This window comes from Vulpes lagopus, chromosome 10 (genome assembly GCF_018345385.1).
Source record: "Vulpes lagopus strain Blue_001 chromosome 10, ASM1834538v1, whole genome shotgun sequence".
NCBI lineage: Eukaryota > Metazoa > Chordata > Mammalia > Carnivora > Canidae > Vulpes > Vulpes lagopus.
The window spans coordinates 35258738-35277587 of NC_054833.1; the positions used below are offsets into that span (position 1 = coordinate 35258738).

General features: G+C 51.6%; 1 protein-coding gene across 3 annotated transcripts in view; it reads right to left on the reverse strand.

The window, feature by feature from the left end:
• Positions 1–1527: 1527 nt before the first annotated feature.
• The window catches only part of PKNOX2 (PBX/knotted 1 homeobox 2), a 258068-nt gene continuing 240745 nt past the window's right edge, over positions 1528–18850 (reverse strand). For all 3 annotated transcript variants that reach the window (XM_041771394.1, XM_041771395.1, XM_041771396.1), the window contains 3 exons: positions 5745–5821; positions 4709–4887; positions 1528–3738 (listed from right to left, as the gene is read on the reverse strand). In XM_041771394.1, coding sequence (XP_041627328.1) covers positions 3512–3738; positions 4709–4887; positions 5745–5821 — 483 coding nt within the window. In that variant the 3' untranslated portion in view covers positions 1528–3511. The remainder of the gene's footprint in view (positions 3739–4708; positions 4888–5744; positions 5822–18850) is intronic.

Sequence of the window (18850 nt, forward strand, 5' to 3'; positions counted from 1 at the left end):
CCCATCAAGGGAACGTATCTCCGGCCCTCGGCTCCCGTGACCCGGAACCTTCCAACCTGGAAGGTCTGCCCCGCTGGGATAGGGTTGGGGCCAGACATCGTCTGGAACGGCTTCCAGGGCCCCGACGCCAGCACCCCGGTCCCACCCTCCATTGTCCCATACCTCCACGGGGATCGAGGCACATCTTCTCCTGGGCCCAGAGAGGGCTTGGTCACGCACGGACAGAGGTTGTTCCTCCTCATAACTCTGCCAGCCGCATCTCAAATGATTTGGGAAACCCCTTTATCATTGGTGGCATGGTTGAAAAGCTGTCAGAACCCGATAGAAAAACAAGCAAGAGGTGGGAGAGGCTGGGGCAGACTACTCTGGTTTCTCCCAATAGGGTCGCCTACAGTGTGTTTTGCGGAATATTAGCAAAACTCAAATATATACTACTTGGGGCGGGGGGAAGGCAAATAAATCTGGGGAACATGATAAACAGGTTTCTCAGAGCTTTTCCTTTACTCCTGTGCCTTCTGGAACCCCACCAGCAGAATAGAATATGCAGTTCATCCTAGATTAATTTGGCCATGGATTTTTTTTGTTTTTTTTTGATAGCATGGCTTTGAACAGTGTCTTCCTTGGAAACCACTTCTTTGAAAGCCTCCTGGTTTCCGGGCTCTGGGAGGTGAGGCCCTAAGGTGTCATATACTTGCGGGGCTCGAGACTCCTCACCGCCCAGAGGTGGGGGTCTCTGTCTGTGGATGCTCTGGGTTTGAGGGAGGCTCGGGCTCCATGAGAGCGGGGACCTAGGGAGCACCCCTCGAGCTGCCTGTGGGCCCATGCGGGGGCCTGCGTGAACTCCCCTCCCTGCCTGCAGCCTGGGGGGGGGGCGGGGACATGTACATCTCACCGGGTGCCCAGGAAGGGAAACTGGGCTGAAAGGAACAAGAAACCTGCTTCCTGGGGAGGTGCGGGGTGGGGTGGGGAGAAGCTGTGCCTAAATTCCCACTCGCCCCAGGGAATAGATTGCTGAGCCCTGGGGTTCAGAGGGCAGGCTCCTCTCTGGACACAGCTCCAGGATTCAATGCGGCAGCCAAGACTCGCTCTCCTTCCCGATTCCTGGGACCTGGGGCCTGCGAGGGCTGGCAGGGGGTGGGGGGTGGCAGTGGTGCCACGAGCTTTGAGGATGAAGACCCTTTGGAGCCTAGGATGCAGTCCCGGGAAAGGCAAAGGCCTTTGAGGGAGGTCAGGGATGGTGGAAGAGGGACCACAGGCTGAGCTGCTGCTCTGGGGGAGCCCTGCCAGGTAGGGGCGGAACAGGCTGTGGCTCCCGGCTCCCCTCCCTCGGTCTTTGTCTTTGAGCCCCACCCGTATGCAGTGAGTGTGCCCTCCTGCCCAGACGGGTAAACTGAGGTCACTCACACGGCCTCCTACCTCGTTCCCATCCATGGGTCATCAGTTCAACAACAGGTAGGCTGAAGCCAAAGTTTCTCTGCTCCAAGGTCCCACTAACCACCGAAAAATGACTGCGCACCAGAATTATGGTAGGTAATAAGATTTACTGAAAACTTCTCGGCCACATTCAGTACTGGTTTGGTGGATACATCAGAAGGAGGTTGCATAACATTAGGCAGGTGGAGGGGCTGGGAGGAGGATGTGTGGGCCCATGTGTGCGGGTGCACCTGTGCTGGGTGGGTCGCTGTCCGAAGTGCTAGGTGAAGGGTGTGTGCATGTCTGTGTGTGTGTGTGTGTGTGTGTGTGTGTGTGTGTGTGAGACAGAGAGAGAGAGAGAGAAGAAAAACGAACCAGAAAAGGAAATGTATTTTATCCCACTGCACATTGCAAAAGTCTCACTCCAAAAAAGCTAGACTTTCCTCTACTTATGGCATCAAAAGGGAGTAAAAAATGATTGGATCACCCAGATTATAAATAAGGTTATTTGTTTCTCAAAAATCCCTATTAAAACATTAAATATCAGCTCTTTTGGGGGGAGAAATACATTCATTTCAGGGAGACCTCAGGGAAGCGACCGTCCTTCTGCTCCACCCCAACCAGGCAGGGGAGGGGAAGCCCCCAGGAGGGCCCCCGAGGGTCCCCGAGGTGAAGCCAGGTAGCCGCACCCTGCCACTGAAGGAGATGGCCAATGCACAATTTACAAATGAAACTGCAAGTCCATTAAATTAAATCCAATGGAAAACACACATGTGATCAGTCCTGTCATTCACAGCCAAGGGGGCAGGAGAGGAGAGGGGAGGGGTGCCAATCCTGGGGGCCCGGAAGTTGGGGGGGTGGTGTGAGTCAGGGCAGGGGGTGGAAAGCCTCCTCCTCGAGGGAGCCCCAGTTCCTCCCGTGCTGTGTGTCAACGTGGTGGGTAGATCAGCGAGGTGTGCGGGGTGGGCCCCAGGTCTCTGGGCCCTTCGCCCACACTGTGGATATTGATGGGAAGAGGGATGTAGCACCTTCTCCAACCCCCGGCTTCCCCCTGGACTGGATGCTTCTTTCCAATGTTTCTTCCGCCTTCTCTGAAGGATAGAATGAAGAAGAGAGAATGGGGGCTGGTGGGGCCAGCCTGGGAGCAGGGGGTCGGTCCCGGGGGGGCTGAGGGCTGGGACATCTGAGGAGCTCCATCTGAGGGCTGGAACATCTGGGATAAGACACCATTGTCCTGTTGTTACAGGAGCGGAGTTCCGTGACCACCTAGGGATGGCCGTGGTCCCCAAAGTCACCTTGATGTGGCTCCTAGCTCAGGTTCTGCATCTCCTTGGGTCCTGGAGCCAACCCAGGGGAAGGGATTCCTCTGAACCCCCTGCAATCTGAGCCTGCCGGCTTACCATTCATTCCTGGGACAGAGAGAGAGAAGGTGGCTATGGGGGCTCCTGCCCTCTCTCCCAAGTCCATGGCTGCCTGGGCCTGAGGCAGGTCCTTGGAGGAATGAGCGGGAGCCCTCAGGAGCCCGCGTCCCACTCTGATCTGCAGGCCGTGGCGCCACGGGGCCTCCTGCTCTGCTAGCCACAGGTGACGCGTCTGGGCTCCTCCTGCCCTTGAATGTCTGTCAAGGAGCTGAGAACCTTGTGGGGCTGGAACCCAGACCCCCCGATTCTCCCTTTCCTCCTAACTCTGTCCCTGGCAAGGCTCACTCTGAACAGCGCCGATCCACTCACAGTGCAGGGCTTGCAGACAACCCAAGTCCTTCAGTGGGGGGAGGGGGCGGGAGGGGGAATGGGTGCCATCTGTCCTCAGGGATGTGGTGAGTCCAGCTCTCACTCCTGCCTTTCCGCGCAGGCTGCTTGACGGGTCCCGCAGACGGAGTCCTCTGCAGTTCTGGGGAAGTGGGGCTGGGGTACTCATTGAAGCTTGGTAGTTGGGAAGGAGCAGGTGTCTCCTCTGCATTTCTTCAAGCTACTGATTTGGGGAAGCTAGGGCCTAACTTCCTTGGTGCTGCCTGCCCATGCCCCCCTCCCCCCCACCCTGAAGCCCTCCTGACGACACTCCTCCCCCGCTCGGTGACCAGTGCCATCTGGGCTGCCAACTACTCCAGGGAGTCACTGTGTTCCAAGCCCAGGTCGCTGACATTTGTTGTCTGAAGCTCGTCGGTCTCCTCCTCCAGCTCCTCTTCCTCTTCCTCTTCCATCTCGTCCTCATCCTCTTCTTCTGTCCCATCCAATGAGTCATCGTGTGCAGCCATCATAGCCTGCTGCATAGCCATGGTGGCATTGTCTGAGGACAGGGACTGCAGGTTGTCCAGGCTGATGGAACCTACATGAGAGAAGATGACAAGGGTCAGGGCCAGGAGCCTGTGTTGGGTAGAGTTGGGTAGAGTTGCAGGGACTGACTCACAGGTGGTCGACAATTCCCAGGTATCAAGTCCCCCAACCATGGGTCAGCTACGCCCTGCCCCATCCCAAGCAGTGGTGCTCCTAGTTACCATTCACCGACCGTCTTCCATGTAAGTATGTTAAGTACTTCGACTTTCTAGCGGTTCTGTACGGTAGGTGTTATTATCCCTGTTCTGAAGAGGAGGAGACTGAGTCTCAGGTGACAGTCAGGCAGGATGGAGCTGGGATTCTCCTCTTGGTCTGTCTAGCTCAAAACCTGTTATTTCCGCTACACCTGACGTGGCAATTGCCCAGCACCTGGAACCTGAGTGCAACCGTATAGATGCGCAGGAAGGTATGTACGCGCACACCCACACCTCCACTCCGCTTCCCACACAGAGCCATCTTCACGTGCCGAGCTATAAAATGTCTGGCTCATTGAATTATTCATTGTGCACCAGGCGACCAGCAATTAGAAAAGTGTATCTGGAGGGTGTGATGGAGAAGCTGGGAAAACAAAGCTCTTCCTGGCCTCCGTTCACGAGCCAGCTGCCCGCTTCGGTATTTATAGATGGCCTGGCTCCTGGGGAGCCGTGTAGACACTCATGGACGCTAAGGAACTTTGGGTGGGTGTGGGAGTGAGGAGGGGGCTCTGCTGAGCAGTCATTGACTCAGATGACCATGGACTCCCACTCCTCTTTATGAGGTTGCTTTTTTGGCTCGTTAACACATATGCAGAAACATCCCCTTCTTTCAGGCTCGCACGCATCCTTGGACGGAGATCACTCTTGTGACAGCGCTACCACTGTCACTCAGGCAAGTAGATGGTCAGCCCTTGCGTCTTTGCAGAACCTGTCCCAGAGGTCTACCCACCAGCTCCAGTCTAGTGTCCACCTATCCCCAGTTCTTACCGTCTGGGTTTGTCCCTGGGGCGCCACCCTGCTGCTGCAGCACCCCCGCAGCAATGGAGTTGGGCCAGAATCTTTGGGTGGGCCGGTGCTGTGACTTGATCTTCTTGGCTTTCGGGGCAGGGTCTGGGTTGCTGGCATCAAGCATGGGCTGCAGGATGCGCCTCCGGGCATTGATGAACCTGCCCGTGGGTAAAGGGAGAGACCTGGTTAGTCACCCCCCCGAGGTTGTGTGGCGTGTGTGTGCATGCATGCATGTGCAGGGAGTGCAGAGCTGCTTCCAGGCTCTCAGCAGCCGATCCACTGTACAGAACAGACGGGAGCTGATGTAGGATGTGAAAGCCTAGCCGGGGAAGAGCCCTGGGCCCTGCAAAGCTCATGGAATCACCTGAGCTTGGTAGCCACAAAGCAGCACGGGAGGGATGCATGAGGAGGGTCAGACATCTCTACTCGGGACTCGTCAGGACTGGACAGAGGAAGTAGGGGTCCCCTTAGGCAGAAGCACTATACTCTGACTCTCTCCAGAGGGCCCAGGGCTCTGATCAGGGGGCCCACCTGTTGGGGCTACCGGTCTCCAACCAGACCTTGCTCTCAGGTTTCTAGGACAGCTCAGCCAGACACAGAGAAGGGGAACAGATCCTGCGAAGTCAGAACAGCCAACTCTCCCTCCACCTTCCCACCCCAGCTTTGCAGAATGTTGTAGTTTTTCAGTTCGTAGAGGTGGCGGCTCCTGCAGGCTCCCAGGCCTGAGGCCTGCGCTCCGCGTGTGTCTGCGGTGCAGGCGGGGCTGGGCTTTCCGCGCTGGCCTCCCGCGCTGTTCCGGAACCATCTCCCAGCAGAGGGCGCTGAGAAGCTGCAGATGAAGCTCTAGGCCGTTGGGTTGCTGGTGGTTTGGGGTTGATTCTGTTTGGAGCCCAAGGGGAAGACTGCCCAGGGAGCTGGGCCGGGCCAGGCTGGGCTGTCTCTCTCCCCCCTACGCAGTCCCTCGCCAAGCAGGTGGCCCCTGGATCCGAGCGCCTTTGGGCAGGCGAGAACTCACCAGTTATTTACTTGCAGGAGGGTGAGGTTTGTCTGGGCTGCGATCTGCCTCTTCTCATCCTCCGTGGGGTAGGGGTGCTGAAATGAGACGGGAAGGGCTAATGCGGGGTGGGCACACGGTGGCCCGGTCCCCTTAGACACATCACAGCACTGTCCTGGCCCAGGCAGCCCAGCGGTTCGGAGCCTAAGTTGGGGAGAGTACGATGTTTATTTCCCAAAAGCAACGGGACTGGGCTTGGGGGAGGCTGCCCCATGTCTGAGGCTCCCACATTCAGGGCCACCCGGCCCTCAGCGCAGTCCCCCCCAGGATGGGGGACCCAACTGGTTTCCCAGGAGTCAGTACAGTTCCATGTTGAGAGCTTCCAAGGCACTTTCACATCCCGACTTGGTCCTCACAGCCAACCCCCAGCAGGCAGGTCAGCATTATTAGTATTAGGTTGACAATGACCTCAAAAGTCCACAGACCTAACAGAAGGTGGTAAACGGGGTATATGAACCAATTCAATCTAAATTGACTGAAATGTACTGAATATCTACTCCGTGCCCAGATTTATGCAGGCCTCCCAGGAGGCAGAAGATAAACAATACTTGGTAACCTGTGAAATGTTGTCATGCGTTTAATCTCATTTAACAAAGCCTATCACTAACATTTTATGAGATAGGCAGGTTAAGTGTTGTTAGTCCCACTTTACAGATGAAGGAACCAAGTGACTTCTCCAGTGTCCCCCAGGCAGGTGGTGGCACCAGCTTCTTTCCATTTTGGTCCTATCTCCCTCCCCTTGCTTCATGCTGCCACTTTGTAAGACTGAGTCCATGTCTTTGTGGCAGTGAGTGAGGAAGTGGTGTCCCAGGGCATTTCAGTCATTGCACTGATGACATGTTTGTCTCCCTCTCTCTTAGACTGTGCTTCATGAGGGCAGAGACCATGTCTTATTAATTCGTCTTATTAATGTATCCCCAGTGCCTTCCACATGCAAATGACATGCAAATGACTCCCAAGTGAAAGAAAGCAGAAACAAAGCAAAGGTTGGGTGGTTTGGGTAATGGGCCCTATAGAAGGTTAGGAGAAATGGGTTGGCCAGAGCGTTGGGAAGGCTGCACAGGTCACATTAAGAATGGGAAAGTTTTGGGTGGGGGTGGAATAGGAGTCCTTCCGGGTCCCACTGGGTGGTGAGCCACATGGTAACTGGGTCTACGTGTCTTTGTAAAGTCTTTCCTGGAAAGGTCCCCACACTGCCACACCTTGCACCCAGTAGGCATGCAGTAAAGGTGTCATGAGTGTCTGAATAGGTGAGAGCCTTGCCCTTGAAATGGGGAGGTGGGATCTAGGGGTTCTTAGGGCACAGGGCCAAGCTGTCCAGCCTCCTCTAGCCAGGGTCATTTCTCATGACGGAGGTGGCATTAGAAAGTGCTGCTTAGGGATCCCTGGGTGGCGCAGCGGTTTGGCGCCTGCCTCTGGCCCAGGGCGCGATCCTGGAGACTCGGGATCGAATCCCACGTCAGGCTCCTGGTGCATGGAGCCTGCTTCTCCCTCTGCCTATGTCTCTGCCTTTCTCTCTCTCTCACTGTGTGCCTATCATAAATAAATAAAATTAAATTTAAAAAAAAAAAAAAAAAAAGAAAGTGCTGCTTAGGCTTTCTGAAGTCCCAGAGAGTGGGACTTGGATTCAGGCATGTCCCTTAGCCCTACACCATAAAGTCGCCTAGTGGTTAAATGAAATTATACTCATAAAGTGCTCAATAGGAGGTGGCTTTTCATACTATTATTACGGGATGATGTGAGCAAGGCGCTTAAGGCTGTCTAAGGAATGAGTGTGAGAGCAACAGCCTTGGAAGTGCTCTCATTATCAGTGACAAAGGCAGCAACCTCTGCAGTTGCCTGCAGCAGTCAGGATCATGTGCTGTTCAGATTCGTACTTCTGACCCTGACCACCATGCCAGGGTAGCTGGGCCTTGTGATTCACCCAATATTAAGATTCTAACAAGCAGGAAAACACATCACTGTCACAGGAGCCAATTTCATCTTAACAGGGAAGGAACAGAGGAAGGCTGGCTGCCCCAGGGCGCAGAGGAGGAGGGGCTCTAGGTTTCTGACACCTTCTGGGGAAGGGCTGGGGTCCAAGCCCTATTTTCCTGCCCCACAGCGTTCCAATTTCTCTAGCCATGAGAGGGAGCCAAGCAGCCTCCCTGTCCTTGGCCACTCGGTCTGAGAACACAGCAAAAATATGGCAACTTTCTGCCCTTGCCAGGCTGCACTAGGCTCTTTTGTGCCTCCTGGTCCTCACACCTGCTTTTCCCTCTACTGTAATGCTCTTTCTCCCGCTTTTCCACTGTGTGTATTTCTGAGCTTCTGGGGAGACGTGTCACAGATCAGATCCCCTGTGAGGCATTTCCCAACTTGCTGGGGCAGAGTTAGTGATGGCTAATGTTTGAGTAACTGCATTTAGCCCGTTATATGGTGTGAGGTCTCCCTAGGAGACTAGGACTTGCTTTCAGGCAGGACCTGGGTCTTATTCGACACTGTACCTCCAGGGTCCAGCCCAGGCAGGGGCGGTGTTCAGTGTCTGTGTGTGGAACACACGAGCGAGCCAACACAAGGAGGAGACGGCCAACTTGTTTCTTGAGCAGAGAGGCTGTCCCTGTCCGTGGTGCGGTCCATCGGCCCACAGGTGAGGGGAGGCTGCTGCCCCCTGGCTGCTGGCGAGTGAAGGACACCTGGCTGTCGCCGCTCCCAGCTCAGAGCCAGAAAGGCTACAGACAAAAGGGAAAAGACGCCTCTACCAGCGGGCAGTGTGGGCATTGGCAGTAAGAGAAGGGTGGGCTGGACTGGTCAGGGAGGACTTCCCTAGCAAGGTGGGACTTCAGCTGGACTTTGAAGACTGGCCAAGCCATCCTAGCAAAGGAGAGGATGGGCATTCCAGGCAGGAGCCTTGCACCAAGACTTACATTGAAGCCAGTCAGATGCAAATCTCTTCCACTCTTAAAGACCTCCAGGGAAGGAAGGACATCCTTCAGCCTCCCATGGAGGGATAATGTGTGCTGTGTCCAAGCCCACATTCTGAGTGGATGTCATAAATCCACAGGTTGATATGCTCCCATTGAATGGAGAGGGTGAGAGGCAGTGTCACTGAACTGTCTGGTTGTTCTCTTATGGGGGGGGGGGGGGAGAGAGAGAGAGAGAGAGAGAGAGAGAGAAGCCTCTTATCCTCCCAACAGTGCAAATGCCACCACCCATCCCTCCTGGAAGCAGTATCTCAGGAGGCACATGGTGGAGGCCACGGGGTGAGTGGCAGCTTTGGCCCAGCTCTAGGGACAGGTGTGTCGGCCAGAACATTCCTGGCACCACATCTGAGTGCTCATAGGAGCAGTCCAGCTTGTACACGCCTCAGACCAGATGATTCCTGAGGACAGAGTCAAAATAGTCCTGGCTCCTGGACAGACCTCGATTTGCTCAGTGCTACTTTTAGCACAATTGGAAAGGCTCGGGGCCAAGGACGGGAAGAGGAGTCAAAAGAGATCGTGGTAAGCCATCAAACCGTACTACTCTCTGGTCATTATTTGGAAGAACTCCTCGGGAGTTGGGAGGGACAGGCAGCAGCTTTCTGGAAGTAGTAATCCTTTCTTGAAAAAGGGATACAGAATGGGCCAGAAAATGACAGATCTTTCTCAGGGCAGCCACGGAGCTTCACACAAGTAGGTAGAGCTGCCTAATGGTCAAGAGCGTGGCCTTTGGACCTTTGGAGAGGTCAAGTCCTGCACTCCACCCCCCAACCACCCCCCTTACCGGCTATGTGAGCTTGGAGATTTGTTGTTTTACATCTTCCATCTTTAGTTTCCTTAGCTTAAAATGGAAATAACAGAACAGTGCAAACCTCTTGGACTTGGGGGTTGGTTTAGTGAGATACTGTGGGTAAAGCACGTAGGCTTCATGGACTCACTCTGTGCAATGTAGCAAAGCCTCCCAGACATCACATTGCCAACTGTTCAGTCTCCTGAGAAGGGCAGGGCAGCGTTGACACCAAGTAGGTGTTTCATGGTGCCCCAGCTGCCATAGGAAGTTCCTCTGAAATCTGACCTAACCTCTTCCCTGCCTCTTTCTGACGTCTTGCTTTATGACCTCCTCACTCAGGTGTCATCTGCCCTAAATGGAGGCTGAAGGCACCTTCGGGTGAAGGGTGAGTCCTCATGGGGTTCTTGGTCTGAAAGAAGTATGGCCAGGGCTGGTTCATGGGTCCCTGGCCACACTTCTTTCACCCGAACACTGTCTTGGCCCAGGCAGCTAAGCACAAGGCCAGCCAGTCACCAAGGAAGGAGGCACAGGGGAAGCAGCAGCCCGCTGGTGTCAGTGGCCTGGTGCTACTAGTGAAGCAGGGCTTGGAGCCAGTTTTCCTTCCTCACTTTCCCGCCGAGACCAAGCACTGCACTGGCAGAGGTGCCAGCCCTCTTCCCTTCTTACTCCTGACTAACTGTGGGCATGTACCCTGGGGCAGCTCCAACTCTGTGGGCACAGCCTTGCTCTAGGGGCAGATGCTAGCCCAAGGGAGGCTGTTGGGATGGTGAGGGGCCCCAAAACAACCACATTGTCATCACATCTGAGATGCCATCAATGGGAGGGTGCACACTGTTTTCAGAGATGCTAAGTGGAAAAAAATGAGCCTTTTAGAGAGGAGAGAAGCCCAGGAACTCCTCTTTCTTACTGTAATGTGCCTTGTGCAGACTTTCCATTCTTCTATCTCTCCTTTAGACTCCCCTCCCCCTTATAATTGTACCCACACAGAAAGGCACAAAGAACTAAAATGTATAGCTTTATGTATTATCACCAACACCAGGGGGACTGCCACCAGGTAAAAAAATAGGATATTATCAGCACCCAAAAGTTCCCCTTGTGTACCTTCCCAATCACCACCTTCAAAGATTTCCTCCCTGGAGATAACTGGATTTTTACAGTACTTTCTTGCTTTTCTTTATAGTTTTCCTATCTATGTTACATCCTTAAACATCATTGTTTACTTCCGCCTGGTGTTTGGATCCTCTATAAATGGAATCTGCTAGCAGGCAGGATTTCACTCCACAGTACAATTGTGAGATTCCTCTTCAGTAGTTCTGTGTAACTGTAGCTATTCATTTTCATTGCTGTACAGTTTTCTCTCATAAAAAATCTGCCGCCTTCTGGTTCTTCACCCTCCTGCAATCCTGGACCTGTTTTCCCTCCCTCTTGTTTCTCTTTCAATCCATCCTTCATGCTGCAGCAAGACTGGTCCTTTCTCACCTGGCCCCAGTGCCTCATGGCCGCGGGGCACCTCTCCTCTGAGTTCGAACGCTAACCCTATCCCGGGTTCCACACACTACCTGGATGATTTGTGGAATTGTCTTTCACTCCAACCAGATGTACAGAATGTTTTTGAGGAAATGAGGCCCCCACCTTTCTTTCTACCCCCACCTCATCAGTGCCAAGGAAAATGCCTGGCACACGGTAGGTGTTCAGCATGTGTCCGTGGAGTGGATGATTATAGGAACCGAAGGGGTTAACTGGTGGTTGTCACCATTCCCCAGGTGTCTTTGTGAGTGAAGAGGAGTGGGAGAGGGTGGGGAGCATCAGTGAGTCAGACTCCCTGGAATACTACCTATAATCAGGCCACCCTACTTCCTAAAAGGGTGGGTTGTTCCATGTATGTTTGTGGGGAGGAGATTGGAGTACTTAGGGTCTATAGAGGCATACTGGCCAGCTTTCTGAAGGAGTCCGGGGTAGCACAGTAAGACTCAGGTAAGAACATGAACTCTAGAGCCAGACTGTCTGGCTTTGAACACTGGTCTCTCAGCAGCTCAAGGCCTTGAGCTTGTTACTTGGGTTCGTCTTCTGTAAAATGGGGAAAATAATCCCACCTACCTCTGAGGTGGCAAGGAGGATTAAATGAGTTAATATTTGAAAGGTGCTTAGAACAGTGCCTGGCACTCTGTGTTTCTTAAATAAATAAATAACAAATAAAATAAATCTGCTGCTTGGCACATGTGGCTCGATCTCTGTGAAAGCCACAGGTTGTTTTTCTGACAGATGGCAAGAGCCCCCAGCAGCTCCTTCCGTGCATGGGGAGATGTGTTCCTTTGTTCAAATGGTTTTATTTCCTGGAATCTGGGACTGTTCCAGCCCCTGTGCACATATGATGGGGTGTTTTCCCCTAACCTGGATCTCAGGCTTCTCGGGGGATGCTGTGAGGCTGTAAATCTCCCCTGGCCATTTTTTCGGGTGGGATCTTTGAGAGCTGCAGGCTCCCATGGAGCGTCCTGGGGCTCAGTGCAAGCCGTGCCTCCCACACCTCCTGTCTTCTGGGATCAGCTCCATCCAACCCTGCCACTGACCAGTCAATTGTCAATAAGTCCCTGTCTTTGCTGGAGACCACCGAACTTGCCTCTATCCCTGGGACTCACTGCTGCTGAAGCAGCCAGTGTGGCTCACACCCTGGGACTATGGGTGTCCTAGGGCATGCTTCCACCACTCTCCATCTGTCCTGGGGAGTAGAGGGCAGCTTCCAGGGGTCTGCTCTCTCCATGTCCCTATAGTGAAAGCTAGGTGGGAGAAAATAGTTTCATATCATAGGCAGGAATCCAAGACCTAATGTTTCTCTGGCACAGAAAGATAAATGCAACCAAGACAGTCAGCCTGACTTCCCACTCCAGGTGTACCTTCTCCCGAAGTTCTACAGGTACAGATGCCTGAGCAGCATGGGATAGACAACAGTTATGGCACGACAAGGAGCCACAGAGTTCCCTGGGCTCTGGAGGGTGTGGGGATGTGGCAAGTAAAGGGGAGAGCAGGAGTTAATGCTCACAACACTAGGAGGAGGGGTCAGTTCCTTGGTCTGCAACAATCACAGCCCAGACAGGGGCAGTGATGGTCAATTGGGAGAGAATTCTCATCCAGACAACTCCTGCTTCCCTCCCTACTCCATTCTAAATCCTAGCCACCCTTCTAGGTCTGGCCCAAATCTCATCTCTTCCACTAGACCCTAACTTTGTTCATCAGCATTACATGCAGGACTTGTTAAAAGCAATAGCTCAGTCATGCAAGAGCCCTCAAAGTCTCCTCTCCCACTGGGCAGGAGTCCTTGGTACCAGCACTTTCAGCGATGCACCCAAACAAGTTACAGGTGTGCAGAGATAGAGCTAGGGTGGCTCGGCGGGGTCTGGGCTGGTGGGAATGCCCTAGCTGGTCTCCAACTGTAAGTGGTGTAGTTGTTTTCCTACCATTTTCTGTGTGGACCATCCTGAAGAAGGCGGGGGAACGTGGCCCTGTGGTGCCACTGTGCAGTGTGCAACCCTTTGCTCTGATGGTTGGGAGAGTCTTTCTACTGAACTCAAGTCTTCCGTCTTGAGAGACATCCAGCCAGAGAGCCTAGACTGTCCTCTGAAATCACACAGAAGCCTACTGCACTGCCTCTCCCTGTATAACAAGAGTTACCACCACTTACTGGATGCCTACAGTTTTTGGCTAACTTTGAATACTTACAATATTCACAGAGTATGCGGTCAAAATACCTGATATGTATTCTCATTGAATTTTCCAGGTACCTATGAAATAGGCATCATTATTCACATTTTACACCTGAGAAAACCGAGTCCAGAGGGGTTAAAAAACTGGCTCCAGGTTATACATGCAGTGAGTGGCGGAGCCCAGACTCACACCCCCTGTATCTTTAACCACGTCCACTCCACCTCTGGGCTAGACCATCTGTCAGGCGCTGCGCTTTTTAGCATATTATTGATCATCTTCGCCATAGGTGGGTATCATTATCTCTACTCTATGAGGAGGTAATGAGCATCAAGAGGTGCTAGTTGACCCGTTCAAGGTCATATCGCAACTACAAAAATGGAGCTCGGATCAGTCTCAGGTCTGTCTGCCTCCAAAACCCTTGTTCCTTATACTATACCGTGCTGGCCCTAAAGGAACAAATCTTTTCTATGGACCAAACATCCCCAGTCCCCTTAACCATTCATGATGTGACATGTTTCCTGTTAAGGGTCGTTTGAACAGACATTTCCCTAACCCAGCTGCTCTTCTCTGGACACAACTTGTCAAAGGACCTTTTGAAATGTGATGGCCAGTTCTGGACACGCTAATCTGGATGTGTCTGACGAGCACAGATGGTCAAACTCCTCTCATCTACGTGGATTCCTCCATTCTTGAACCCCTTGAGTGTGTGTGTATGTGTGAGCATGTGCATGCTAGTACCTGATTATATCATGGGTTGACCACTCATGGTTTATGTATGTAATTTGTTTCCCCAATTAAATGATCAGTCCCTTGAGTGCTGAAATCATGTCTCATTACCCAAAACTTAGGTGTTAGTGGATAGATACTGTATTTGGAACTTAGATCACTGTTTCCCAGAGAAACAGTGATACTCTTTTTTTTTTTTTTTAATTAGCTAGCTTTCCAGGCTAGCCTCAAAGGCTGATTTAGTTAGAGATCTGTGTTCTGGTGGAAAGGAGCCCCCAGGACTCATGGACAAACAAGAGATCTTGTTCTATTTTCAGGGAGTGGACTAGACAAGAGTAAATTCTGAGATAGGTGAGCACAGACTCCGTCCTTTTTTCTTTTCCTGGGCCCTGCTGGCACTTCTCAGTACCTCTTCTCAAAGCCCCGGGGCCCTCATGTGACTCTGCAGTCAGCCTTCCCAATCTGAAGCCTCTGGCTGCTAGGACTTCAGGGTCAAATCTCCTGAAACTATATTCATGATGATGTAGATAAAACTCATCAGATTCTCAAGAGGTCGGGGGTGGGGGGGTGGGGGGGTTGTCTCAAAGAGGTTAAGAACAATTGCTAGAAACCTTTCCTCTGGCACCCCATTCTGGTTTGCCTCCTCAAAGTGCTGTGTTAAAAAATATTCTAATCTTCATTTGCTACTGCTAACAAGCACTGGCACTCTTCCCATGAAGCTGATCTTAGCTGAGTGGGAGTAAAAAAGCAAGCTTTGGAACTAATTCATACTAAGCTGTGAATGAATGATGGCATCCTGGCCTCTCCATTGGCATCTGTTTTTGACAGGGATTGGAGACTTGTAAGTGGATCTCTGATGACTGGAATTTCAGATTGTGTGGCAAAGTTAAAGGAGAAAGTAGCAGACAAGATATTCTGGAACAAAAATGGTCTCTCTAAGTCTCTCTGAGCTGTTTTTTTGCTTTTCAACTTTTCTTGCTCTTCCCCACAGATTCCCTAGAAGTGTCAAGATTTCTCTCAGCTTTTTGTGAGACAGGACAGATTATGGGGACTCCCGGAGTGAGATGGGAGGCATCTGCAACAGTAGCTGTGTCTGTATTGGGACAAAGTACTTTCACACACATCTCATTCCACCCTCACAACAACGCTGTGAGCTGGGTCTCATGATTCCCATTTTAAAGCAGAGGAGATTGAGACCTGATGAGGTCAGGCAACCTGCCCCCAGCCCCCTGGCTAGGTAAGAAGGGGCGTGACACTCGAATCCAGAGCTTGCCTCCCCGTATCATGCCCGTTCCACAGGCCACACTCTTTCTGTGGGTAAGAGACACCACCGTTCCTAAGTCAGTTCTAGGTGGATCCTCTCAGTGGGTCTTTGACGGAGACAGATGCATATTCCTTGGGGCTTTAGTACCATGTTAGGCATGGGGAAGGTGGCAAGACACACAAAGAATGTTTGTTGAGTAACTGAAGATAACACCAAGGCACAGAGGCAACCAGCTGGCTTTCACGTCCACATGCCCTCCTTGGCCAGGAGCCACGCTCAGGGCACACGCCGTACCCGGGTATGTGGCAGCCTGTTTCCCCCGGCAGGGCTGAGCCCAGCATGTGAGGCTCCAGGGCTGTGGGTGAGAATAGCTGGGAATCTGACAAAGACTCGCTAAGATAAGGCCACGCTCACATCACGTGGAGTACCAGAATGTTCATAGGAGCATTACTCAGAAGCCAAAAAGTGGAAACAACCCAAACGTCCATCAGCTAATGAGCAGATAAACAAAATGTGGTCTGTCCATGCAGTGGAATTCTGTTCAGCCATAAAGCAGAAGGAAGCACTCATGCGGGTTACGATACGGATGAACCTTGGAAACATAAGTCAAAGAAGCCAGTCACAGAAGACCGAGTGTGATAAACCTATTCACGGGAAAGATCCAAAATCAGCAAATCCATAGAGACCCAAAGTAGATGACTGGTTTCTAGGGGCTGGGGAGCAATAGCTAACGGGTACAGAACTTCTTCCAGTGATGAAAATATTCTGAAATTCAATAGTGGTGATGATTGCGCAAGTCTCAATATACTAAAAATCTCTGACTTTACTTATAAAGGGTGAATGTTGGTATGTGAATTATAATTCAATTTAAAAAAAGTCATACAGAGAAGGCCCCAGGTGCATTTTGTGACAGCGGCACAGAGTTCACGGGAGGGCCCTGGAGCCAGGCCCTCGGCCATCGAGTGGCCGCGTGGAAGGGCAGCCCTCTCGACCATAGGGTGGGACGGGATGGCAGCAGGCATAGTCCAGCTGTGACCCTGGCCAGATGCCACACGAGCGGTGCCGGTGTGAGGGATGGAGAAGGGAGAGGGAAGGAAGGGATGGTGAGGCGTCCTCATTGTATCTGGAAACTAGGGCTGGCATTTAAATCTCCTGCCCCCCATCCCCCCACCAGGACAGGGCTCTGGGTCTCCATTGAGAGCCTCCGCTGACAGCCAAGGTTCCCCTTTGCTTCACCTAGACTTTGAGTGGGAGCCGAGAGATGCTCTGGTGTCTTGGGTCAATGCAGAGGCAGTGTAACCCCAGTGGGTGAGGAATTAGAGCCTCGAGGTACCACAGACCTGAGTTCAAATCCCACGAGATGTTGGGGAGCGTGTTCCCTTCTTCGAGTCTACTTTTGCTACCGACACAATGAAGATAATAGTAGTACCCAGCTCCTATGCCGGCCGGGTGGATTAAAGGAGATGATGCTGGAAGATGCTTAGCCTGGATCTGGCCTGCGCAGTGAAGGAGCCGCTGCTTTGATGTGCGGCGGGGCCAGCTGGGGACTGGTTTCCTCTCTGGGATCTCCCCACATGCAGAGAATATTCTAGAATGTTGCTCCTGTGCGGGAATGAGCAGCATGGCCCGGCCCGGGGTGCTGGGATCTGGAGCAGAGGGGATGGAGGCAGAAGCTGGGAGGGAAGAGCAGTGTCTCTCCCTCCCCATCCCGTGGAGAGGACCCTCTGCAGGGTTTTCTCCTCCAGCCTGGGTTTGCTATGGAGTTATTGCTTCCAGCAGGAGTTTGGCTTCTTTGAGCCAAAAAGCAATAGCAAGAAAATATCACTGGATTCTTTAGGGACCCAACAGCAAGCAGCTAATGGAAGAAACCTTCCCAATCTCACTGCAGCCTGACAGCAAAAGGGCTCTGGGGTTTAAGCTCCATCTCAAGAGCATTCCGTCCTCTGAATCCACTTCGGTAGCTCTTCATGCCGCATGAGAGTGGAAATGACAAGAAGCCTCAGACTCAGGACAAAAGGAATCAAAGAATACTAACTTCTCCCAGAGGGAAAGAAGACAACGGGAAAAACTAGTATTTACTACAGAAGTTTGAATAAGCAACCCCTACCAACCGAGATTGTAGATTTACAGTGTTCTCCATTTCTTCCGCAGACCATGACAACTGCCGTCCACATCGTCCTGGGTGCTCGGGATGAACAGGCTACTGAGTAGGGGGTTCATCAGACCCTCTATCTGCTTATCAGGAAGTCCGCAGCGTGTGTATCCAGACTGGTTTACGCCAGCTTTATGTGTTAGTGTGATGACGTACAATTTAACTATTCTGGGAACCAGTGAAATATAAATGCAAAAAGAAAGTTATTCTTGCTAAGAAAACGAAGTGGAATGCTTTGGAGAGACTGGGGACTCCGATTTCTTTAAAAAATGCCCTGTAGTGAGGATCTTGAGACAAACGTAAGAGGTTGGAATACGTAACAAAAATCTAGAAAGATCCCCTGGCCAGATTACTTCCCAGACCTCCAAGTTCTTATCCCATGTTAAATAAAGACGGAATTTATAGATGTTCTATTATGGGAGAGGTTTGTGCAAGTAAAAGGACAACGTCTCATCAGAAAAAGATCAAGATCGTGGCCCTGTATCAAGACATTAGCAAATCAATATATATGCATATCTTCTAAATTAAAATAAAATGTATCTTTCTAATGACTGTGCCTTTCTTCCTTTCTTGGGCCAACTTTTCCAACGAACCAATCAACACATTGAAATCTGTCCTTTTTCATGCATTTTTCTACCCTTTTCCCCTAAAACCGAACAGCTACTTTGTGCAGATACGGTGTTACTGCAGAATTCTATTTCCCAAGAACTACTATCTCTGAGTTGTTCCTCAAAGAGACAGTGCAAACGAGGGGGTTGGGGAAAGGGCTTTGAGTAACCAAATATGTTTAGGGAAAGCTTCCGACCATGCCCCCTCTTGTGAATTGGCAATGCCCTTCCCTAACACACTAAGAGTCAAGAACTGAGCTAAACTTTGTATAACTCAGATTTTCCCAAATTCCTTTACCCTGTATCAGGAGCAACACCTGTAACATCCTATAAAGGTGCACACTCTGGGAATCAAATCTTTAGGGCCCACATAAGAGGTATAATGTATAATCCCCGTTCTGGAGCAATCTACAAGGAGTCAGAGACACGAGACATGTACGTTTGACCCACACATACATACACAGAACACGTAAGTAACAGTCTTCATCAGAATATTTTTAGGGTCAAATGATGGTAAAAATCAGTAGGTGGTTATATATATATATTTTTTTTTTTCAGTAGGTGTTTATAGATCAGAACAACAGATCTGGCGTCCACCTCTAATTTTCACAAACCGTGGGCCTTGGTCTCAAGAACTCGCTCTTAGTCCACTGTTCTAGAAAGTTCAAAGAGGATTCACATTTCTTAAATGTGACTATGTGCCAGGTTTGGCTCTTTATCCGTGTTATTTCATTTAGTTTTGATAAGCACGGGAAACGGGTATTATCTTTTTTCTTTAGATGCAGCGAGATTGCACAGCCAGTGGCAGGGGCCTCAATTCGTACCCATCTGCCTGGCCTCGAGGCCTGCCTTCTTTTCGCTGTGCCCT